This window comes from Crassostrea angulata, chromosome 1 (assembly GCF_025612915.1).
Source record: "Crassostrea angulata isolate pt1a10 chromosome 1, ASM2561291v2, whole genome shotgun sequence".
NCBI classification, from domain to species: Eukaryota; Metazoa; Mollusca; class Bivalvia; order Ostreida; family Ostreidae; genus Magallana; species Magallana angulata.
This window is the reverse complement of record NC_069111.1, coordinates 18492815-18518837: the sequence shown is the minus strand read 5'-3', so window position 1 is coordinate 18518837 and position 26023 is coordinate 18492815. Positions and strand designations below refer to the sequence as shown.

Genomic DNA, 26023 nt, shown 5'->3' with positions numbered 1-26023 from the left:
GAAATGTGAGCTTGTCAAAAATTTGTTGCAAGGGGTTAAATAATGCTTGAAATACTGACATATTACATTCATATGTGGGAACCAACTACTTAGTAATTTAACGTATATTATTAATACGTGCATGTTTTTCTGCGGGGAAATCGTAGTTTTTATGTAAATATTTAATGAGCTCAATATGCTTATTTTTAACCCTCAATAATCATATCAGTTTATCCATAATGAATATATACAAAGTTTTTGCATTGATGATGTTAAATATGTATTTTTAATGCTTATTCTATTTATAAACAGTTTTACATGATTACGTTTTTAGATTAATAGACTTTAATCAATCACAATATCTGTTAATTGAAAAATTAGACGTACCAGCATGAATTTTGCAAGAAGTCCTCTTCAGCAAACAGAACATACTTCATTATAATCTTTATCTATTAAAATAAACATATGAAAAATTTTATCATTGGTGATCATGTTTATTCTTGCATTTTAATTTGGCATGGTAAAATGAATATTAGATATCGACATTTACAAATTAAACCATGTCCTTTATGTTTTGTTCATATTCATCAGTTTTATGTATTTATTTGTTATAAGTACTAATAACCAGCATGCAAAGCAACCTGGTTCATGTAACCAATATTTGAATTAATATATGATTTCTTATTTTATTACTTTTTCCAAAATATAATTCAATAAAATATCATTGTTCAATGAAAGTTAAACCTGTTGAATAAAAGTTAAATGTGAACATATTTACATGAGTTTCAGTTTCCAAGTGTTTACTATTTGAGGTTTAATCTCATTTTATTGTAGTTGTTTGGAATTTGCTGGTCCTTGTAATTTGGCTAGATTAACTCGTCATGTTTAATACTTTACAGATTCCAGTTCCAGCAATGTTGTAGGAATAGTAATTGGAGTTTTGGCAACAGTAGCAATACTGCTACTGGTTTTTGTTTGTCTATATAAACGGTAATTTTTTTTTATTCTAAAACATGTTTTAATCTTACTCACTATTATGACATGTTCCTTAAATGCGCTTAAGAATGTTGGGTGATCGTGGCCATTTTTAGACAATAAAAATCTCCTGAAAAGAAGAGTTCTGGATAAAGATATAGCAACATATTCAAATTTTAAATCCAACATACTTATTTTATACATTTCATAAATGAACAAATCATACCCAAAAAATATTGAGAAAGATATGATGGTTAATTTGTTGACCACAAGCCTCTTTAATTTGGCATCGCTTGGGTCGCTGATATGTAATGGATTTTTCGATGATAATGAAACGAAATTAATTTTTAAAAAAAACGGAATTTGAGAATAAATCTTTATCTAATTTGCTTAATGTCTAACATGAAGTCTTAAATTTAGATATCTGTATTTTTGTTCTTGTAGACGTAGAAATAATTTAAGATCGGCTTATCATTCCCCTGTTGTTGAATATGCAACCCAGCAACGACGTGATAGCAAACAGTCGCAAACCAGATCTGTAAAGTCGTCTCCTCTAAAACCCGTCAGACGCTCAAAGAAAGCAAATCCTGATTCACTTGTTTCAGGTACAGAGTATGAAAACATTGTGCTAACCTTTGAAGATCCTTCAACGATATCCCGAGTGGTCAGTTCGACATCAACAGATAAAACGGAAATTCCCAAGGAAGAAGAGAACTATGACGTCATGAATGCAGAAAACAAAACGACTAGTTCAAATGTGATAAGTCAAAATGTTTATGGATTTAGCCCACCAGAAGGAGAGTATGACGTCATGAATAGAGAGAATCGAAATGTCGATGAATTTAATCCAGACTACGACCACATGTGACGTGTATGTTTAAGGTTGTTCAAATCAAAAGATACATAATGATTGATATTGAAACATTAATATTACTCAAATCATGCACTACAAGTAAAAAAGGGGTCAACAAACCTTATGTGCAAAACGACAGCCATATTAAATAATATTTATTTCAATGACCGGTGAATCAAAGTTTTGAACCTGAACGGTACATGTATATTTGTAAAGCATTTCTAACATGTATGGTGTGACAGTGGTTGAGGCAATTATTTCCCACCATTCTTACTAGTCAATAAATACAACATCGCCATTTTTGAGGTAAAATATACACTGTATGTATGTAAATCATTTTCAACGTAAGTTCAAATGTAAATTGTTTGAATGTTTTGAATTCTTATAACGAATCTGTGTGTGTGAGTTTTTTTTTTAAATATAGATGATGCTTCAATTTTTATTCGCATTAATTTTAATCATTAATTTTTTTTTTAATTCTCTTTTATCAATACCAATAAAACTAATAAAGGAACACATTTCTTACATAAGTGGTGTAAAATGGTATTAAAAAATCATGAATTAATAAGTTTACAACAAAAATCTAGTATAATGGATTTACATGAAATAAGTTCACATTCTTTTTATCATTCTGTTTAAATTAAATTTAAATGGAACTTGCATATTAGATAGATCTATGTATATTACTTTAAAGTATAACAAAATACACCTTGGGTCGAATAAGTATTGATAATATGTTTTCAACAATTAAAAAGCTATGAAAGGTATTCTTGTCTGGATATCTTGAAAGAGAAATTTTCATAGATGTATTTTGATTTTTTAATAACGCATGCTTATGCTTAACGGGGTTAATTATGTCAGAATAGTCTTTCGTGCAATTCTCCTGCTTCCCCATAAAGCTATTGGTAATAAAATCAAGTATTAAATTTATGTTGTATTGATTTTCGTTCTTAGTTCGTTTTCCCTTTAAGCATAAAAATCATGGATGGATTAAAAAATAACATCTTGCTTTTATTGATACTACATATACTGTCTACAGGGTTATTTTCGCCCCATGTTATTTTAGCCCTTTTAACAATATTGCAAACTGTTTCGTCCCGTCTTGAATTCGCCCAGATGCAGTGGGGTTAACAAAGATATTAATTGCAATATAGAATTCGCCAAGTCTTAAATAAGCCCTTTGACAACGCGGGCGAAGGGGGCGAAAATAAAACGAGGACGAATATTTCCCTGTATACAGTAGCTCTTTTGCATGATGCACACCTAACATCTAACAAAAACACTAAACAAGAACACCAAAACATGTAATTTATTTTGTCTAGGTTTGGGTTACTTTAGGGCCTGTAAATATACTTCATTTTATAAGCATATAATTTTAGAGTTGTTTTGCTATTAATACCCTGTAGATAGAAGATATTTCCTGCAAATATTTTAGATTGCAACTGTCCCTTTTCTCTACAAACATGGTCGACTAGTGCGTTAAAAACTGATAGAGTGTTCTGAATTTTCTCCAGTCATTTGCATTGCTAATGTTTAACAGTTCTGATAGACTCAACCTCATGGTTTTATTTTACAGTTATTGACCGCACCTTTTTCAAAAAGAAGTTGCTAGCCCGTTTTACTGCGATTTATAAAAAAAGGAATAGTAACTTTAAAAAATATACTTAATTTATCGAGCCTTCTTATATTAAATATCTAGATACTGCAAATTACTAGATAATAAAATACATTGTTATTCACAAAATGTCAGTATTTGATAATAATACTATATTTAAGTGATACATTTTATTAATAATGCGTCGATTTACACTGTACGTGTCATATAAAAAACCTTTTTGATTATTTTACAAACCTAGAAAGATCAGCGCATAAAAACAACACTGCAGTTAAAATGATAATAAGTATTCCTACAACACCAACATAGGCAGCGCTTGGACGAGGGTCCGTTGCGCATGTCAAAGATCGACGATATGCACTGGTGTTTTTCATTTCAAATGTTAGGTTCTTTTTCAGGGAATGCACCATTTCTTCAAGGAACGAGATGCTGTATCCCATTGTGCTGTAGTTTTCAATGCTAGAAGTTGGCACTAACGAAGAAAGTAAAACAATGCTTGCAATTAGTTTTTTTTCATTAAAAAATACTGCCGATATTTATGAGATGAAACGAATATTGAAAAAAGCATTTTTCGATTTTTTGATATCGAATATTTGCGACTCCTTAAAGCAAAAATTTAGAACAAGCTCACGTGCATTAGTAGTACTATAAATTTATAACATATTTATCTGATATGATAAACTGTCTTTCATCTTTAGTACAGCGTCAATATACTATTAGATCAAACGGCGTTTACTTGCCTATGTTTCTAAAAGAAAGATATTTTTACATAGGAGTTTAACGAGCAAACTTTATAAATGTTAATGAATCCTATGTTTACCAGTGCAGTTGTAATCAGTTTCCTCCCAGTAAGAACCATTGTAAGCTACGACACCTTTCGCGCCGTTTGATTGGTAACCAGACATGCACGTATAAATGGTGATGTTATGAAGCATACACTTATGTGCATTTTGGATGTCATTTGGTTGTGAAGTTGAACCTTTAGAAATCAAATGTAATGTTATCATAAAAATGAATTTTCAAACGATTTGATTAATCTTTTATATAAGTAAAACTTACAGTTGGTGGTAAGTGTGTTCCAGTCTGAAGTACACAAAGAGCACCCAAAACCTGTTCCGATTTCAAATAAAAGAGATATTAAGGAAGCTTTGTGGTCAATGAATTTAAAATAATCGGATTTTTCTTAGATTTCTAAATATGAGTTTTTCGGTGTTACCTATCTTTTATTTTAAATAACCATATATTGTAGCTCTAAAACTCGAATGTTTTCCAATATTTTATACGTATTCTATTGATCATTTCAAGAAGATTTAATAATATGTTTCAAAAATGGCTATAACTATCTAGTACTCTTGAACCAAACTATTTATGAAATTTGATCTGTGGTTGTGGTTAAAGCATGCAAACTAGTGATACCTGACCCAGTCGCTTTCGTTTTAATAACCTTCACAGATACACTCGCTGTTGCAGATGCTTGGGTAGGACTTCCATACCCCCAAATTCCACCAACAAATAGAAGATAATCTTCAGACCCAGGGTACCATATGTTTACTTCTCTAGGATTGTACGAATACACCACAGCACCTATTTTCTTGAAGAAAGCCGATCCATCGCTCAATGCTGAGCCAGCCCCCTCAAACACATAGTTAGCATTGGCTCCGTCCACAGCTTGTGACTTAAAATTTTTTTTTCAAAATTTCAAATTTCAACAACAAAAATCTAATACGTAAAAGCAGATAAATGATAACTTACCCGAACAAGAAACAAATGAGTATCGATATCGAACGGTTTTGGCATGGTTATTGTCGGAGAAACATTTATTCCTGAACCTCTTGTGTCAGTCTGAGTAAACACAATCTCAGAGGAATCAAATATCCATGCTTGTACGTAAATAGACGCATAAGTAAATACAAATTCGTCACTTGCTGCTGAGGCCCATCCGTCCGAGACGCAGAAAACTCCAACTGCAAAAAAATCAGTTACAAGCAGTATGAAATCTGCAGTTGATATGAAATAAACGCGGATAAGTTCAAAATTAATCAAAGTACTGAGAGTACTGAAAGACGGGGTCTTGAAAGTTTGAATTTGTAATTGTCCTGGATTTCCTCGAATAAGCTTCCAAAACTTATGAGTTTGAATTAGTTGTTACAATCTATGTTAATTTGGCTTTTTTTGCAATTGTCTGATACTTTGTCTAAATTTTACTCATTCCCGGCCTTCTTAATTGTAGAAAATTGACACAATGTAATATATTATGTTAAATAAGACCACAAGGAAAAATTTTAAAAATTACTACTAACCGGAAAAATCAAACAACTATTTCAAAGTAGATAATTTTAATCATTAGATTTATTCAATTTTGTGATCCAAGGGAAAATCCACAAGTCGGATGGTATCCTTAATAAAAGTTTTATGAAAACCCCGAAAACTCTAAAACTGCTGAATTAACAAACAAAGTGAACATTTGTATACCGATAACAAACACAGGCACCTGACGTTAGAAATATTTTGTTTACAATAAGATTCCAAGAACTTTGACAATAAAAAGATTTGTCACGGTCGCCATTTTGATTTTAAGACCGACTTATCTGACACGATTTTCGTCATTTGCGATTCATGCAAAATTAATGGGTAAAAATAAATCCGTTCGCCACTTACTACTTTTTTGTGTAAACTAGTGCATCACCTACACGAATTACGATACAACCGTTCCTTTCATAAAAAATCATACTCCGAAAATCAGAGACATAAATAACAGAGATTGTCAACTCCGCCATTAGCGTGTAAATGTTACGGGACCAACCTTACTTTGAGAACTACAAGTGCAACAGCAATCTTGTATAAGTCATTAAATTTGAACCTGATAGTGAACATGAACATGAACCTGTAAAAACTTTAAGCATGCTTTATTTATGAAATATTTACAAAAACTCTTTATTTAGTTTTTAAATTACTTTTTTTAAAACTTATTGACTTTTCACAAAGTAATGGTAATGCATTACTTTACTCATGCATGTAATGGTAATGTAATGCATTACTTCAAGAAAATTAAGTAATGGTAATGGTAAGTTAATGCCCTAATTCATGAAGTAATGGTAATGTAATGCATTATTTTACAATGTAATTTACCCCAAGTCTGATTCCAACTAAGCCGGAAAACATGAACATTAAACTTGGTTCTTTAATCGATAAGATTGTATATATAATATGATGTATAAGTTTTCCAAAATGTATAATCTATTATAGAGTTTGCTTACAATGCATTGTTTAAAATTTAAATTCAGTTTAATTAACTAAAGAGCCAACGAACGAGAAGGCAAATTCAGACTTGTTTTTATTTTCTTTGTACAAAATTTCTTTAGAGACGAACAGCAGACATACCGCAAGTAGACTGGAAGCCAATGAAACAACTATATAATTTGTAAAACATCTGTGTATTACCCGTCCCGATTTTAACTTCGGCTTGCGCATGAAGTTTGGTAGTATTAAGGTGAAAGATTGTCAAAATAAAATTCACAACTTTTAAAAAATGCCATATTGCGTTTGGGAACTTTAATTTCGATTCCACCATCAACCTCTTCTATTGATAATTGAGCTCGAACACCAACTGAATCGTCAACGGCGCTGTGCATTCAGTTCGTAACTCATTCCACATTTGAACCCGAGCAAGAATATTTTGATCAATAAAACTATTTGTTTGTTTTCTAAATAGAATTTCGTTTATACACAGAGGACTTAAAAAGATTAAATGCGTGTTTTTATAACACATAATTACTGAAATGCATTAAAACTTTTTGCACTATTTTCTTACGCGTAGACTCAATTTATGTGTTCTACGCGTGCCTTCCGGTTTGAGACTTCGGCTGACAGTAAACCAATTGACGGGGTAACGTGACCCCGTCTAAAAATGATCAATAATAATTACTTTGCCGATGGAGTGAGAAAGAAAGAGGGATGATAATTAAAATCTGCCGTTTAAGATATCAATGATATCGTCTTGGTTAACTTTGTTTGATACTCACATTTTGTTAATCATTTATCAATAGAAGTGCTGCATAGAAAACTTGGAAAACTGCAGCTTTATATACGTGTACGATAGAATAGGCATATAAAACAAAAAATCTGATTTTTTAATGTTAATAAAATTTCCTCAGTTTGAATCAAGCCTTTCCAGCATGTTAATAATCAGTTATTAAGATAAGCCAGCAAAATATATGTGAATAATCTACTCACATTTATCAGACCCATCTATATATTTCGGGGACCACAGTCGAACGTTGTTTCTATCAAAAGCCATAATAACCCCACAAATCTTATTATAAATGTCGTTGTAATTTTCTATGAAAACCGCACCTGAAAACGAAAAAATCAATTTTTCCTTTGTTTCAATAATATATAAGCAATACAAATGTAATTTGTAAGATTCAAAACAGAGCACTTTTCAAAATTCTTACAAAAAGGAGAAATTTTGAATTTGAACGGGTAACTTAGAGGCAAAAAAATTGCTTAAAAATTACCTTTTGTTATCTATTTGTTTGTATTTTTGTAATACATCATATTTCCAAATTGTTTTTAAACGACTTTTACATTGTATGTATAACAAGTACTTTATATTGTTGAATAAATAAAAAGGAAAAAATAGGGAAAGTTTTACTATCGGACTTTTATAGAATTTTTGAGTTGTTCATTACATAAGAAACTGTTCAAATGGAAAGAAATTTTCCTCTTCATAAGTTTAACATGGACTTAGTTATTAAAAATGAAAATCAAAAATAGTTACTAAAGTTCTCTTGAACAGAACCATGTAGCCAATAAATGTAGACCAAGCTCCATTATATAAAGATTATCAAAACTATTCATTTCCCACTCTATCCTATATACCGTCACCTGTCCGTGCATAGTGCATTGGAGAAAGAAAGAAAGAAAGAAAGAAAGAAAGAAAGAAAGAAAGAAAGAAAGAAAGAAAGAAAGAAAGAAAGAAAGAAAGAAAGAAAGAAAGAAAGAAAGAAAGAAAGAAAGAAAGGGGGCAAGGTTACCTTGAGCCTCAGAAATATAGCTGTTTGGCAATTTTAACTGTACAATTACAAGATCTGGATAATATCCCATGTTATGTGGGATATCAGTAATCGAAGTTCCTAGAGTATGAAAAACGAATAAAGAGCATAGTTTTATCAAACCATCATCATGTGTCAAATTTAGTACTGTATGGTGCCATGAGATTAAAAATTATTTTGGGGTCTGATTTTGAAACATATTAAATTGGAATTTGTTTAATATTGTGATTTGCTTTGCCTAAACACATGTGTGCATTTGTATTTAATGAATAATAATAAGATAATGATAATAAAGTTTTGACCGTACCCTAAATTTTGTATGATTTATATAAATATATGTCTCAATTGTGAATATTATTTTCTTAGCAATAATGCATCCATTAAAAAAACTTCTGCATATGACCGTATTATCAAAAGCTTGCCTTCTATTGAAGCGTTAACAAAATTGATAGATATTTTGTTATAAATAAATTCTATAGATTCACAACTGTTATTTGATTGAACAAAAAGGCATTTATTATTTTAGAAACAGTTTCTTATTTTTTTTTATTTTGTGATATCTGAACAATGTACCTCTATTGATAGAAAGAAGCAAACATACAAAAGAGAGTGTTCCGCAAAGCTCTGTACCTGAAGTTGACACAGTGTATGCATTAGCAGACGTAAAGTTTGCTGGTGGGAAATCACACATTCTCCATACCCTCACTCTAACGTCAGCTGTTGTGTAGTGTCCGACAAATGGCCCATTAAATGACCATCCGCCTTAATGAAGAATAAATAAGTTAATAATTGATAAGAATTATGAATGCAATTTACGTTTCCTTTTGCGAGAATGAATATTTTAGCGACATACTTGTAGCTAAATCTTTTGTGTAGTATATATTGAAAATTGTTCTGCATGCACTTTAACACATCCATGTGTATCCCTATAGCTGCTTAATTTCTGCTTAAATTTAATAATAAGTAACAAGGTACCCCTGTTGTGCGGATACATCCTCCTTCAGTTTTTAAGATTGGAAGTTGTTGTTGTGCAGATCAATTTACATATATCAGAAATGTACATATTTTTCTTGATTTTGATTTTTGAAAATTTATGAAAAAATTACCAGATGTTAAACTTAGTCATTTTTCTCGTTTACTATATTGCATAACATGTAGGTTTCTCCTATTGTACGGATAACTCCTCCTCCAATTTTCAAGATAGGATATTGTTGTTTTGCAGATTAATTGGACATATATCAGAGATTTGCATATTAGATGGATATTGATTTTTGAAAAAGAAAAAATATGATCATGAGCTTTTGAACTTTGTCATTTTTGCATCATATTGCATATAAAGTACCCCTATTGTATGGATAACTTTTACAGTTTTCAAGATAAGAAGTTGTTTTGCAGATCAGTTGTGAAATATTAGAATGTGCATATTAATTGAATTTTGATTTTTGATAATAAAAAAAGTTATTTATGGCAAAATATTGCATATAGAGAACCTCATTCCTTTGGATAGCTACTTTTTATCAATTCAGGGTGGACAAATGGATTATGGATATTATTCACACAAAAGAAATACCGGTTTTGCCTGGCATCTAATATCATTAGATTATTCAAATTTAGATAAATAGGAAATTATTTTTTGCTAATTTTATACATGTATTATCTATTATGAAAAAATATGATTCTTTAGCATTAAATTGTTTTTGATTTATGATGAATTGTTTACCGTCCAAATATGAAGAAATAAGAATTAATGATTAAAATATTATATTGATAATGTTTGGACTATAATTAATCATCATGATTTTTTAAATATATATATATAAAATCATCATCATGATTATAACATCAATTTGTATAAAAGAGCTATTTGTAAACCCACTCTCTCGTTTAGAAGTTTGGGTTCTTTGTTGTATTGATCATGTATATTAAGCTATCATTTCTCGTTTTATTTTAATTCTCACCAGTAAATGCAAAACCGCCTTCAGAATTGACTGCAGTAGAATCAGAAATGGTTGGTGTATAGAGTTTAACTTCCTTGTGGTTATAAATGTAAACTATGCCTCCGTAAGGATTAGGATCATCATCATCTCGTTGACAAGAACCAATCCCAGAAAATATATGTTCTTGTGAACCTTCATTCACGCGGATCTGCACGTCCACTTTGGCAGGGTACTCGTTGAGGGGGTGGGGGATGAAGGTCGGGCTGGGTTGGTTTTGAGTGAAGGTTTGCCAGGTACTCGTCCAGGGTACTCTGATACCGTGAACGTGATCTGAAACAGATACAATGAAAATTCTCGTAAACGCAAAAAGCTGTGAATAAAATAACCTTTTAAGTTTCCAATACTGATGTTTACCGTTTATTATCTTTGTTTACTACAGTTCCATGCGGGTCTTTATGACATTAGTATTGAGGACATTGCTAACTTACACGTCGTAACTGTCATATCATGTATAAAACATTAGAAATCAATTCGCTGTTTTATATTTACATCTCACTTTAAATCCATCTAACTCAAATAAGTTAATAAGTAAAGGCAAGTAAACTATCAAATATTGACCAGGTAGTTATATAATACAAAAAAATGTTGACAATAAATTGAATCTTATGTGACCGCGTAGTTGGCACGGGTCAAGGGAATTCGTCTGGAACTGAATCCGTCGTGTGCAGTACGAATGGGGTGAGGGAATGTTGGCGTAAAGGGTACAAAATATAAGTTTAAGGCGCGCTGTGGGACATAAGATAAGATCGAATTTTATGTTTGCTGTACTCCCGAAGGTCCATCGAAATGCAATCCCAGAGAAACAAGCATTCTGAGAGTATTGCATAAGCAATACACGTCCCCTACCGGTCTGTATTATTCTATGAAAGCTTCCAAGCACACAACTATTTCAGAGCTATTGTAAACGAGATGTCATGCTTTAATCAGAGATAAAAGAACAGAGGAAATTAAAACTATATAGCTGATATAGAAATTATATACAAAATAGGTAAAATAATACTCTTTATCTGTTTATTTCATCTCCTGTAATTTCGCCAAGTCTATTCTGTATTCGCTGGTAAAAATTTGTGAAAACAATGCACTGTTATGCACAATATCGTTTCTTACCGTCCTCTGTACCCCGAATCAAGTCAAACAGTTAAACAGCCCAACCCGACAACGAACCCGATTGTTATAATACAAAAAAAACACCTGCCGATTAAATTTACAACACAATGTTTGACACTATTTTACAGAATTTATTTGTTTGTTAGAAATGATAAAAGGAATGGTACAAGTAACGCACGATATTATTACTGACTACATACCGGCCTCGTTTATTCAGTACACACCGAACCCGATAACGAACCCGAACATTAAAAAATTGGAATATAAAAAATTAATTTTCTCGGAAATATGTCAATCAGACGCTACAAAAGTGTAAACTTGATCTGTAGTTTGACATTTTGAAGCTGTTCAGCAAGTTTCATATTATTCCTCAAATGCATAAAGAAAAAAAGTGTGGAAAACTGAAGTGGGACAGACAGACTGACGGACGGACGGACAGACAGACGGACTGACGGACGCAGAGGAAAGCTATAGTCCCCTCCGGTGAAACCGGTAGGGGACTAATAAAGTAAGTGATGAAGGATTCCGTATCTATTATCGAATTTCAAAGATGGACAATAACAAACAATATAGGGACACAAACAGATGTCATCGGTAATGCATCTGGCCTCCGAAATGAAGATTGACAAATACAATTTAGTATATGTGAGAAAATAAACAATGAGTAAAATTAATTACATCAACTGAATTGAGTAAAAGATTCACAGTTAATTGGTAATTATATAAACTTGATAGGTCGTTGATGATCAGGCCATGAAAGACATATAATTATGCACTGTTGTTTCAAGAGATTAGATTGAGAGAAACCTGTTTGATTTAAAAACAAATATAGAGTCTGCAAGGTGTCAATGGCTTATTAACATTCTAAATATCAAATTATTAGAATATATAACAAAACAAATGTTGAATTTGGAAAGAAAAGTTCAAAATAAAGTAAATTATGTAAGTTATTTCTTTTTTAAAATTGCACTCTGATAAAACGTTTTTCTTTATATGAGAAATCGACATTATTACACGTTATGGTGTATTCAATATTAAAATGGAATCACGAAAAACAACAGATAGAAAAGAACCGAGATGTAAATGAAAGATCTGATTTTGATTAGATTGCAATTAGATTATTGAATATATATTAATAATGAACATAAAACGAGGGAGAAAATTCATCTTTTCCAAACTCAGGTAAAATGTATAGTACAAGGTATAATAAGTTTTATTTTAGGATTATTTTTAAGTTCCCCTGATAATGTTTATTGGGAAAATTTTTATAATAAAATATCTCATAATCAAACAAAGCGTATTCCATAAATGTCAAAACAATTTGAAATTTTGTGGTTTTCAAAAGAAAGAAAAAGAAAAAGATGAATTATCATCGATTGCTTCCCAATTAAACGGTATTATTATCCTTTCTTGTGACTTGATTGATATATAGCTATTAAGAAACTACATGTATATTCTTATTCTCATTGTCACAAATCATAAAATTTATTCTTTTAATGATATATATCATATTTATAGTCGACTGATTTCTATTTCTATTATTTCTGATTCAAGGCCTGAATATCTGTCGTTTTCATAACTTTTGCAAAATGAAGTTAAACGAAAAATGTCAACTTACCTTTTATAGCCATATCGCCAAAAAAGAAAAGAAACATTAATACTCTTGATGAATTATCCATGCTCTTATTTTAGTTCGAAAAACACGTTTGCTATAAAATCATGCTTCTCCTCTACCAATAATATGTATACATCTCGATTACTCGCTTAATCAATATTTTTTTTTCTAAAAGGATGTAAATGCCTCTGGAAAAGATGATAATGAACAATATAATCAAAATATTAAAAACAAATGAAATCTTTTATCTTATCATCGATTTAATTAGTACAGAATTACATCTATAATAGCTTTATTTGGCATCATTGACAATCTAAATGTAATGCTTTGTATTGTATGTTTACTAACGAAATTTTATTGATGCCCATATATTAGTTTTGAAGATAGCGGCAAATATTGACAACCTTCTACTGGTCTTATATCCTTTATCTAAAAGCTTTGGTTCTTTAAATACACAAAAGCAAAAGCCATGTAAGTTCTAGTAAAAGTTTAGCTTTTGTTCAGAGAAATATACTGCCATGGTTGGGGTTACATTGACCGTAAATATTGGCATTGACAGCTCAGTGGTAGAACTCCTGACTAAAGTTGCAGGAGTCCGGGTTCGATTCCCGATCCAACCATATCACACCTCACAGCCTTATCAATATTCAGGGCCATGAACCCTGGGGAACATTCATTGTTGTTCCCAAAAAGACAACTCTTGAAAACCTCCATTGATTATAGTCCGTTTCTTAATCTTATTAAAATAAATAAATTGCAAAAAGTTTTCAAAGTACTTTAATTATACATAATACATATAACAATGAGTATAAGGCATGAAAAATGCATTTAAGAAGTGCATTTATTTATATATTATCATTAGAAGGCTGGTACATGTATCTGGTGAACATTAAATGTATATTACTTGTAGGTACATGTATAAATCTACACAACTACATACAGTTAATACACGGTATTGTGTAAATTGAAAAAAAATATACAGGTTGTAAGAGATCTTTTTTTTTAAATGAATTTTCTTAAAATGAAAAATAAATTAATAAAATTGCATATACAGTTCTTTAAAAAACATAACTAATAGACATGCAGTTCAATATAAATAAAGTGATATATTAAATGGATAAGATATACTGTACAGCAATTTAATGAAGATTTGGATGTCATTTTTCATATGAAAGGTAATAAAAAAATTATCACTAGACTCGTTTCAAAAACTCCATACCATTTAAACAATGAAAAGGTTGCAGAAGGCATATTTGTATCTAGTTTAATATAATGAAAATAAATTAATGACCCTGTATACATCATTCTGAGAAGAAAAATTAATAGACATGCTGTTCAAGAAATTACAGGCATCAATAGGATATACTGTACAGCAATTTTAGATATATAGTTAAAACAGAATCACCAGAAACCATCTGCCTTTGTTACCAACTGGTTTAACTTCAAAGATATTTAGATTTCCAGTGGGCAGAAAGATATTAAATATATTGAACAAAGATCGAAATCATAAACCCTTATGAAACAAATGAATGTCTGTATGAGTTGCAACTATCAACATTCTATGTACACTGAAATAAAATTGCGTCAATAACAAAAACTAATCTGAAAAACATAATTTCAGCATAAGAAATTCATGGGATTTCTGCAAATCCCATTCTCTCAGAGAGTGTAAAAGACATTTCGTTATCTTTATAATATTTTCAAACTCCTGGTATTTCTTTTAGAGGTTCCCACCACTTCAAATAACGATAATCATGCAGTGTTACAATAAGATGACTATACAAACCTGTCCCTTTTTCACAAAACATTGTAGCTATTTAGATGACCTTGCTTGGCTTTCTATCAGCTTAAACCAAATATATCTACATATGGAGGACAAGTTGTAAGTTTATTACATGACAAAGATGTACCTTCTGGGCTTCAGCAGACTTGACTGGGTCATTAGCAATATCAAATTGGCAATATTTTCTATATTCCTGATCTTCAGATCATATGGAGGCTGCAAGTAAACCAATACAAAGCTAAATGCTGTCATTATCAAAACAAAAGGGTGTGTCCCAGATTACGCTTTTTTATGGGCACATGCAGTATCTGAGACATATGTCAAAACATTACCATGATAACAGCTATAACAACTCATTGAAAGGGAAATGACATATATGTAACTATAAAATTTGTCTTGGCTCTCTCTCTCTCTCTCTCTCTCTCTCTCTCTCTCTCTCTCTCTCTCTCTCTCCACATAATCTCTCTCAACATCTTTGTCAGAAATATTGCTATTTCATTGTGGCATTATCAATAACAATTACACGTTATGTGTTTAAACACATGTCTTTCAAGTCACATTTCACAACTATCTATTAATATTTTGGTAACACATGCAGTTGAATAATTGCATTGCAGGTGTTTAAAGGAATATTTATTTACTTCAACATTGTAAGTGAGTATGTTCTACCGATACATGGCTACCCCTAGCACGTTTCAGATTGCTGACAAAATCGAAAACTGCGGTTTCATGCTGAGCAATATTTAACGAGATAAGGCCAATCACTTCAAACTTCGAATTCATATTAATAAGCAAATGTTCTGCAACTTTAAAGAATTTAAAAAAGCTTGCCGATAGATTTAACAATAAACTTTTTCTTACTTTTTCGATCTAAACTCCTCTCTCGATTTGCGAGAGTCTCGAACTGGTCTCGTTAAATTCCCGTGAATGACGTATTTAGACCTTCTCGGGGGTTTTTAGTTTTTCGTTAATATAAAAATCAGAAAGTCTCCGATTATGCTAATAAGGCTGTAAGGTGTGCATATGTTTTCAGTGTATTTATTTGCTTATTCGGCTTTCCTATACATTCACAAGAGCACTTACAAGATTAATTTTATAAAACAGCATAATTATCAGTAATGCTAAAATATCGGTTTATCAATTAAAACATGGTCAAATTAGCACTGCAATCCGTCTATGTCATTTTTTTTTTCCAAAACTTAACCTTTTAAAAACAATAACAAGATTTTAAAAATAACAAAATAATTTTAAAAATCAATTTTAAAGAACTATTTGCCCTATCGGTTTGTATGTTATTTAATAAAACCAATGGTAAATAAGAAATCATATAACATATTTTGTCTATTTTTTTTTAAATAAACACTTATAAGAGTCGCACCTTTCCGGGCCTTCTCGGCAGAGGCTTGAAAACTAAATAATTCATCAATTCATAAAATGTATTGGCTACTTGTAGCAACATTTTAGATGATGATTTTACAGGGTGTTTTTGTTCCGTTCAAAATAGTGAGCTTAAAACCTTACAGAAAGAAGTTCATTTCAAATACAAACAGATTATAGATTGTTTGTTTTGTTTTGACATCGATATAACTTTATGCTTATTATTTTCTTTTCATGTCTTCTTGTGAACTTTTAACAAATGTTTTATGAACGATTTTTGTTGTTAAAATGATTCTGCATTATTGTTACAGTATTTGTAGGAAGAGGAAAAAGTATGTGCGGATTTATAAATTTAAAAAAAAAAGAGGAGTGTCAAAGTCTCTAACGTAATACATTACGTCAGTTATACATCAAACAATTAGCGAGCTTCTGTTACAGTGACCTTCACCTTTATATTGATCACAGATCATGGGTTCCGTTTACAGAACTAATTTAAAGTACATCACTTTGTTTTGCATTAACTTTAGAATATTTACTCATTATCTTTGGTTGAAAGAAAGTAATAACATTTTAGACAAAATAAACGATGTTTCGTCTGATAACTTAAGACAGAATGTTGAACCTGACTACACAAATTATATTGTATTGGCGTTGGAGTGTGCCATTTCTTGTATTGTTGATTGTTCGAGATCAAATTGATTGTGTAACGAATAAAGATACTTAGGTAAATGGTATTGATATAAAGAATAAAGGAATTTTAAAGAGTATCTATAAAAGATGTAGACTTAATGCTCTAACGTCGAATTCGGTCCATTCAAGATGTGCTGTATTCACAGTGATCATGAAATCAGATTCATAGTCACCGATAGCCAAGCAACTCTCTCTCTCTCTCTCTCTCTCTCTCTCTCTCTCTCTCTCTCTTAAGTCTTAAGGACTAGTAATTGCTAATGGGTTCTTATTTGCCTACCTCTTCCTGTTTCGATGCACACAAAACGAGCATTCTGTGAACTTCTCAGCGGTCCCGTGATGATATGAACGTGTTACAGTAAGTCTCTTAGTGATTCAATATTTTTAAAAAGGATGTACTTTTCATGTTTTAAATCCAAAACAAAATTAAATTGATTTTGCATTTTATGAAAAGTAAAACCTTAATGAAAAAAAAACATCACCCGGTCTCGACGACTACGAAATGAGATTCATTTTATTGATATTGGTAAAAAAAAAACGTCATTTATTTTCAATAAAATACAATACAACATATAATAAATATTAAGATTAACAAAAAATACTAATAACCATAAATGCAATGAAAATATAAATAGAAAATTAAAATGCAAATAACAGGTTCTCATGACGTTTTAAGTACATATAAATGTTTCCATGCATTTTGTAAACTAAATATGTATTTGAAAATATAAATATTTTTCATCGTTATTTAAAGTACAATTTTTCTGTTGATTTCACAACTCTAGAAAGATCAGCACACACGAACAATCCTCCAGTTAAACTCAAAATAAATATTCCCAGAAAACCGAGGTGAGAGGCACTTGCTCGAGGGTCCGTTGCGCATGTCAAAGATCGACGATATGCGCTTGTGTTTTTCATATCAATTGTCAGGTTCCTTTTAAGGGATTCCACCAATTTTTCGAGGATAGTGATATTGTAAAACAGTGTCTTATTGTTGCTGTTATCGAGACAAGAAGCTGGCTCTAAATTGATTAATTAAAATTACACCATTAACAAAGAAAAGCGAAATGATAAGGATTTAAACGGATGTACTTAGTTTATGCATAGCCAGGTGTCTTTAAAAATGACGCCAAGTCATGAAAATTATCAAAATTGATGCATTGAAATAGTGTGCGTGTTTAATACACTAGCTTTGAATACATGTATGTCAATTAGAATCTCATTAAATAAGAAAACACACCAGCATACGATATCGCCTCAATATATGGGGGGTTTTTCATTTGCGATATACTTTATGCATGTACTTTTACATGTATATGCTTCAATGTAATTTTGAAATGTAAGCTTTAAATTGATAACTACAAGTATAAATAAGAACTATAAATTGCAGGTATTAATTATATGTTTTTACCCTTTATCTTTATCTTTATTATACACACTGTATTTGAAATAATCAGTTGAGAGCATTCTAACCTGAGCAGCTGTAGTCCGTTTCCTCCCAATTAGTACCATTGTATGCAATCACACTTTTCCCGCCATTTGATTGGTAACCAGGCACGCACGTATATATGGTGTTGTTATCAAGAATAAATTTATCCGCATTAGGGATATCAATTGGATGAGAAGGTGAGCCTAAAAGAAATTATGCTTTATATATATTTATTTATAAAACGTCTTGATTTGTAAAATTCAGAAATTTCTTCCTTAAGGGTTAATATCTTAATCTGTAAATCATTTTATTGAAATACTACTTAAACTTACAAGTAGTGGTGAGTGTATTCCAATTTGAAGAACACAAAGATAACCCACAGCCTGTAGAAAATGAAATAAATACATGTTGTTGGATACAAATATTATATAAAAAGTGCCTGTTTGGGAGGGAAACAGTTGAAATTGACACCCCGAGGAAACCATTGTCAACCGACGCGAAGCGAAGGTTGACAATGGTTTTCGAGGGGTGTCAATTTCAACAGTTACCCTCCCAATCAGTCACTATTTATTTTATTATACTGAATGTCTTAATTTTATAGAAATTTTTACTGCTTTTATATAGGATTGACGTGAATTCTACGGCGAACCGTAAGCGCATAATTTACGCGTATGTAACAATTTGTTGTGTTACCCGTTGCTAAGTGTGTTGCTAACGCCGAGGGTAATAGAACTGATTATCAACTGCCTCTAAACCAACCAGATTTCAGTATAAAACATGAAAGTATGATAGTACAATTTGATGATGGTGAGGGATAGATAAAGATATAATTCTCCACAAAAAATCATATTCGTAAATTACTGGCCAGGGGTTTTTTTTCTCTATATTCAAATCACATAGTTGAATTATTTTTCTGAAATATAAGACTAATTTAAATTTAAAATATTTTAGATTTGATCATGTTTGTTTATGTCGTATGGTATTCTCAAGAGAGATTTTTTTCTTATCAATGGAATGAAAACTCCCGAGACTTCCGAAGAATATCATTAATGATTGTTATTCCCCGAGAAACACGATCTTTTGTTGTGGTTTTTTTTTTACTTGTCACTTGACGGTCTAGACCAATCAGTTGGCGCGTTATATTGAAATATTATAAAATGTACGATGAATTTTGTAACGATTCTTGCGTGTGCTACCTGACAAGGGTGATTCAGCGTTGATGACCTTAACAGACACACTCGCTGTTTTAGATGTTTGTGTAGGGGCACCGCTTCCCCACGCTCCACCAATGAATATAAGATAATCTTCAGATCCTGGGTACCAAAGATTGACTTCTTTTGAATTATACGCGTACACCACAGCGCCTATTCTTTCGAAGAAAGTCGATCCGTCGCTCTGTGCTGATCCAGTGCCTTCAAACACATAATTAGCATAGGCCCCGTCCACAGCTTGTGACTTCAATAATAAAGTACGTGTGTATTTGCAATCTGCACAAACCTAGACTTAGAAAAATTATCAATAAAAATATTAATTCATGGTAACTATCTAAAAATAGTAATAACTTACTTGAACAAGAAATAAATGAGTATCGATATCGAACGGTCGTGGCATTTCTATAGTCGGAGAAACACTTATTCCTGAACCTCTTGTGTCAGTTTGAGTAAACACAATGTCGGAAGAACTAAAGATCCATGCTTGTACATAAACAGACGCAGACGTATATTCATATTCGGAATATTCTGACGACGCCCATCCGTCCGACAAACAAAAAACTCCATCTAAAGTGGGATCATATTATATTATTGAGTGATAACATGAATATACAAAATTTTTAAACTGCGGTTTATTACTTGCTTAGTTATTAAAATTCTGACTCAATCTAACATGCATTATATATGTTTACAGGGTGAGTAAAGTAAATTATGAAATGTACGAATCGTATAATTCAGGAGCTTATATTTCGGGGGGGGGGGTGTAATTTAATGTGATCTTTAAAAATCATGCTTTATATTTTTTTATTCTATCATGCACAAAAAAATAAACATATAAGGACTACTACAAATATTATAAAATTAAATTAATTTATTACCTCTAGTAATTGTATATAATTTTTAACTGTCACAAAGTGTCGGAACGATAACTCGGAACAAACTATATACATTTTTGTCAGACAATATTTTCTTTTTTATTTTATTTTTTCAGATAAACTTACAAAGACAATTGAAGTGGTTTATTTACTTACATTCAAAGGAACTGTGTAGAATTTTAGGAGGCCAAAGACGAATGTTGTTCTTATCATAAGCCATTATAACACCACAAATCGAGTTGTATGAGTTCGTCGATTTTTCCTTAAACACTGCACCTGAATTTTGGATAAATCAATTCTCTCAGCTAAATTATGGAAAAGAGAGAGGAAGAAAAAGAAGAAGATAGCAAGAGCTTGACTTTACCCTGTGCTTCAGAAATATAGCCATTTGGCAGTTTTAGTTGTACAATTACAAGATCCGGATAATATCCAATATTGTGTGGTATGTCAGTATAAGATGAACTTTTCAAAATAAAGCGCACATCTTTATTGAACCATGATTAAAAATTTAGATAAACATGTATTTATGCATTCTGTGCCTATCATAGCAATAACTGAAGACTAATTTTACTAAGGAAATTTTCTGAAACTGATTTTTTTTTTTTACAAATCCCGGGGTTTTTTTTTCTTCTCAGATTTCTGTTTACATGTTGCGTAGTTAAACCTTAGTTTAGCACTATACACTGTTTTGAATTTAAATTATAAAATTTCGAGCGTTTATGTAACTATATGAGAGCACAGCATCAAGTACACTTATCTTTACGGAGGCATTAATCCACTCTTAAGAATATTAGTCAATTCTGACGGTATAAATGTAACTGTGTTCTAATTTTTGAAAGCTGATAAGTTCATACCTAACTCTGTACTTTTAATAAACAATAAATGTATCTACTTATTGAAACTTAAAAAAAAGTTGATGCATGTCTACAAGCGCTTTACCTGAAGTTGATACATTATATGCATTAGCAGACGTAAAGTTTGCTGGCGGGAAATCACACATTTTCCATACCCTTACTCTGACGTCAGCGGTTGTGTAGTTTCCAAAGAATGGTCCATTAAACGACAATCCACCTGAATAGAAAATAAACTTTATCCATCTTTTACTTCTTTTTTTCTTTGTATTCCAATCAACATTAAATAAAAATTATAAAATTCTACTTTCCAAAAGCTCATGGGTGTTTATAAAATTAATAATCTGATCTACATTTTTCTTTTCTTTTGAAACTTGTAAAGGTTATGCATTGGAAATATATGATTATGTATATATTTTAAAAAAAACCGTGAGTTTAGATAATACCAAACATCAGTCAAGTCTTAAAATTAATAAGTATCTACGTATCTTTGGTGGAATCGGTAAGTGGGGTGGGGGGCCAAATAACAAAGTTTTTCTCTTTAAAAAAATCTTTTAGTTCATAAAAAGTAATTTTCCCTTTTCCGGGTCTCTTATAATTGGGCATTTCATTTCTTGAAAAGATAAGGAGTTAGTTTTGCAATCTTCGCCTACCCTGAGTGCAAGTCAGTTGACTAATAACATACCAAATAATATCTATTACTACTCACCAGTATAGGCAAAACTACCATCAGTATTCTTTTGAGGTGTATCAGAAATGGAAGGTGTATAGAGTTTAACTTCCTTGTGGTTATAAATGTAAACTATGCCTCCGTAAGGATTAGGATCATCATCATCTCGTTGACAAGAACCAATCCCAGAAAATATATGTTCCTGAGAACCTTCAGTCACGCGGATCTGCAAGTCCACTTTGGCAGGGTACTCGTTGAGGGGGTGGGGGACGATGGTCGGGCTGGGTTGGTACTGAGTAAAGGTTTGCCAGGTACTCATCCAGGGTGCTCTGATACCGTGAACGTGATCTGAAACAGATACAATGAAAATTCTCGTAAACTCACAAATCTGTGAATAAAATAACCTTGAAGATACCGTGAACGTGACCTACAAATGATTCACCGAAATTCTGGACGGAGAAGTAAGTTTTATGATGCGTCTTACATGTTAATATAATGAAGGTCCTACGTGATTTAGAATTGTTAAATATAAACTTAATTTGTACTACAGTGATTTCGTCAGAAAATGTTACAGATATTGTATATATAAGCTACTGTACCTCTAGAAATAGATATAACATTTTTAGTTCACTACAGACAACTTGTCTATAAAGTATACAAGGTTTTTAAAGATTTATTTTGACGTAGAAATGTATAGTAATTTATTTATAGCAACCATATAGCTCAATACAAACAATTTACGTATAAACATTTTTTTATTTTTCTATGTCGTTGATAAATCATTTAATAAATTAAAATTCCGGTTTCAAATTTAAAAAAACTTTAGTTAAATTCTACATCAAATTTAATTCAAAAGATCGTTGAAGAATCTCTATCTGATTTGATTATTAAAAGACAGTACTAAGATGTTTCGAGTTTTTAAAAAACAAACTTTTTAAAATGTTATAATGACTACAAAATACACTTTATAATATAAAAATTTCAAGGTTAGGTAGATGAAACTTTTTTTTGGCATTTTCGAGAAAGAATGTATGACATATTTGAAAGTAAAATGAGATTTTACAAGTGACTTTTTCAACAACTTCTTCTTTCGAAAATACATTTATTTGTTTCATTATTCATAAGTTCGAAGTAGTAGAGTAAAACTTTTTATGAATAGGCGTTCATAACTAACAGTAAGAAATGTCAAATTAACTCGGAGAGACTAGTCGATTAATTGGGAGCTTCAGTCGAGCGATAGTCGAGTACTCGTTGATTGACGAGTACCCGTTTTAAAAAAAAAAAAAACAAAAACAAAAAACTATGTGTCTTTTCCAAAAGCTTCTGTCACATACATCGTGTCTTAGATTCAAAAAACGTATAAAATCATTTAAAAGGTCTTGGACACCAAGGTAGTAAGTGCTAGGGCACCGATGGAAGACTTTAACTTTGAGACCGAAAATGCCAAGAGAAGAAACCTGTTTATTACGTTCGTAGCCCAAAAACTTTAATTGTGTTAAGGGAAAAATAATATATTTCGAACAAGTAATCGACTAATTTACTCAATGATCGTAGTGACCAAAAGACGGTCGAGAACTCAATTATTCGTTGATATTCCTACTAATCATAAATTGGTTATTGTGTTTTCAAATTATCCGTAAGGTTACTACATGCCACAAATTAAAACAAATATATGCCACAAATACAAACCGAAGAGTTACTGTATTTTTACTTACAAAGAAATGCAAACGTTCAACAACATGCTCATGTCATCGTGTTACCTATTCATATAAATCAGAATTGGCTGTTAAAGATTTTGCTCTCTCTCTCTCTCTCTCTTTTAATATTTTTTTACATGTCAATGTAATGAATTAACACCTTCACTTTTTCTAATTATTTTTTCTTCTATAAAAAAAAACCATGAGATCAATGTTTAGTAAACATTCATTTAAACCATGGTTCTAATGGAAAAAAATCTTATTTTACATAGTATTACCTTTGAAAAATGTGAGATGAAGTAAAATAAAAACCATGAACGTTCTCCATATAAAATCCATAGTTCCAAATTCAAGCACAAGCAACTTTGTTACATGGTTTTCGTTTTCTGAACCTTGCTTTTGTTTTATTAGTTTATCAATATATTGAAAACATATATTTGTCTTTTACAAAATGGAGAAGATGATGCCAAACATGTAATGAATAGCGCAATCGTTACGTTGCTATAAATATATGAAATTTTTTAGTGAAAAATAATTAAATCTGGACTAAATTTATAAAAAAAAAAAAAAAAAGTGGTTTCATTGTTTTGTTTTGCTTGTGTTATGTAGAGAAGAATGAATTTATTAGTTGATGGCCGCTGTGTTGCTGTTAACAAATCAATTTATATAATGCTCATAACGCGTCATTAGTTTTTAAAACAAAATGGCAAACATTGCCGAGGTGCGTTGTCCTCATTGGACCTTTAATTTTTATTTCTGATACTAAAAGATCACATGAATATCTGGCATGTCTCTAGTTTTTCTAGATGTTTGAGAAACCAAGACTGAGACCTTAATAAAAAAAAACATTTTATCTTGAGAACCAGGACTGCATGTTACAAAAGAACTTACGAAAAGTCATAAAATTATTAATTTCAGTCTCATAGAATGGTCTTTAATAAAAAAAAAAAAAACCTAAATAAAACCATTTATTTACAACCACTCTAATTTCCATAATTATATTTTACAGCCGTTAGAATACTATTATAATATTAAAACATTGATTAGTAAGGGAATAATTAGCATTCATTAATTTGGTCGAAAGTCGCAAGTTCTTTAGTAAAACGTAGCCTTGGGGCTCGTAACGTAAAGCATGCTAAGATTTTGACTTAAGTAGGGTCATAAGTAGGACTTAGGCGGAATCTTAGGACCTACATAAGTCCTGCTTAAGTATGTCTTATACCGTAACATAAAGCAAACTTAGCAATGTCTTAGCTAAGTCATGTTTATGTTAAAAAGTAAAAACGTATTTTTCATTTCTTTTGTCGAATTTGAATGTATTGGTTTTTATATAGACACGTGCATGACATCTTTGATATTTGATGGGGTAGATGTAAATGTACAGACACAATATTCAAGGTGGCATGAGTATATATAAATATGTGCCTAAAAATTTTAAAAAGCTCAAAGCGATGGATCTCGGACAATATATTCAGTCTATTGTTATTGCTTGTTTGTTTTGACGAATATTCACTATTTTAGTCGTTCTCGAAGACTGTCTGTGGCGTAATATTGCGATGCCGTTGGAACTTGATATAATCATATAGTGGATTTCTTTTTATCTTTTGTTTTACCTCTTACCTCACCAATAAAGCAATTCACACATTCTGGGTATAATTTATATATAATTTATATATTAATTTCTTCATTAAGTCGATAAATTGAAATGAGGCAATCGTCGTATTTAAAATCGCTAAGGATTTTTCTGTCTTCGAACGTCGTTTTTTTAGTTTCAAGTTTCGCGAGTTTATATATGCAGTTACTTCTTGTAAACCGACCATTACGTGTTTACAACCTATTCAGCAGTCCACTTGCTTACTACCGGTTTATGGAAAATGTATTAATATCTATATCAATCAAATCAAAAATTTTATATTGGTAAATATTAAGATATTCATTCGCTGTAAATATCATAATGTGATTAATACTCTGTAATCATATCCTGAATTGAAATAATTAACAGTAAAACTTCTAAATGTGTGAAAACAATACTTAAGACATACTTAAGTCACCTCTACCGGCCGCCTAAGTTTTGGGTAAATTGTCTTTACTAAGCACTCTTCTAGTTACGGACTTAAGTCTTAGAATGTACATAAGTCCTACTTAAGCACTGTCTTAGACTTAAGTAACCTTTATGTTACGAGCCCAAGGGCTCAAAGTCATGAAATCTTAGACGCAAGTCAAGAATTTGATTAATCAGGAAATACTT

At 31.2% G+C, this 26023-nt stretch overlaps 3 protein-coding genes across 4 annotated transcripts in view; 1 reads left to right on the top strand and 2 right to left on the bottom strand.

Moving 5' to 3' along the window:
• Positions 1-2737, top strand: part of LOC128160612 (uncharacterized) — a 60703-nt gene extending 57966 nt beyond the window's left edge. For both annotated transcript variants that reach the window (XM_052823962.1, XM_052823971.1), the window contains 2 exons: positions 879-969; positions 1399-2737. In XM_052823962.1, coding sequence (XP_052679922.1) covers positions 879-969; positions 1399-1822 — 515 coding nt within the window. In that variant the 3' untranslated portion in view covers positions 1823-2737. The remainder of the gene's footprint in view (positions 1-878; positions 970-1398) is intronic.
• An 840-nt stretch (positions 2738-3577) lies between these two features.
• On the bottom strand, positions 3578-13403 carry LOC128160609 (uncharacterized). Its single transcript, XM_052823948.1, has 10 exons — positions 13199-13403; positions 10435-10743; positions 9107-9238; positions 8459-8557; positions 7656-7775; positions 5175-5386; positions 4839-5097; positions 4482-4532; positions 4243-4401; positions 3578-3894 (listed from the first exon to the last, which is right to left on the bottom strand). Exons 1-10 carry the CDS (start codon positions 13257-13259, stop codon positions 3647-3649), a joined length of 1650 nt encoding a protein of 549 aa, XP_052679908.1. The 5' UTR covers positions 13260-13403; the 3' UTR covers positions 3578-3646.
• A 4354-nt stretch (positions 13404-17757) lies between these two features.
• Positions 17758-22397, bottom strand: LOC128177943 (uncharacterized). The gene is made up of 6 exons (XM_052844879.1): positions 22118-22397; positions 21573-21628; positions 19668-19926; positions 18804-18854; positions 18516-18674; positions 17758-18064 (listed from the first exon to the last, which is right to left on the bottom strand). Exons 1-6 carry the CDS (start codon positions 22395-22397, stop codon positions 17787-17789), a joined length of 1083 nt encoding a protein of 360 aa, XP_052700839.1. The 3' UTR covers positions 17758-17786.
• Positions 22398-26023: the final 3626 nt, after the last annotated feature.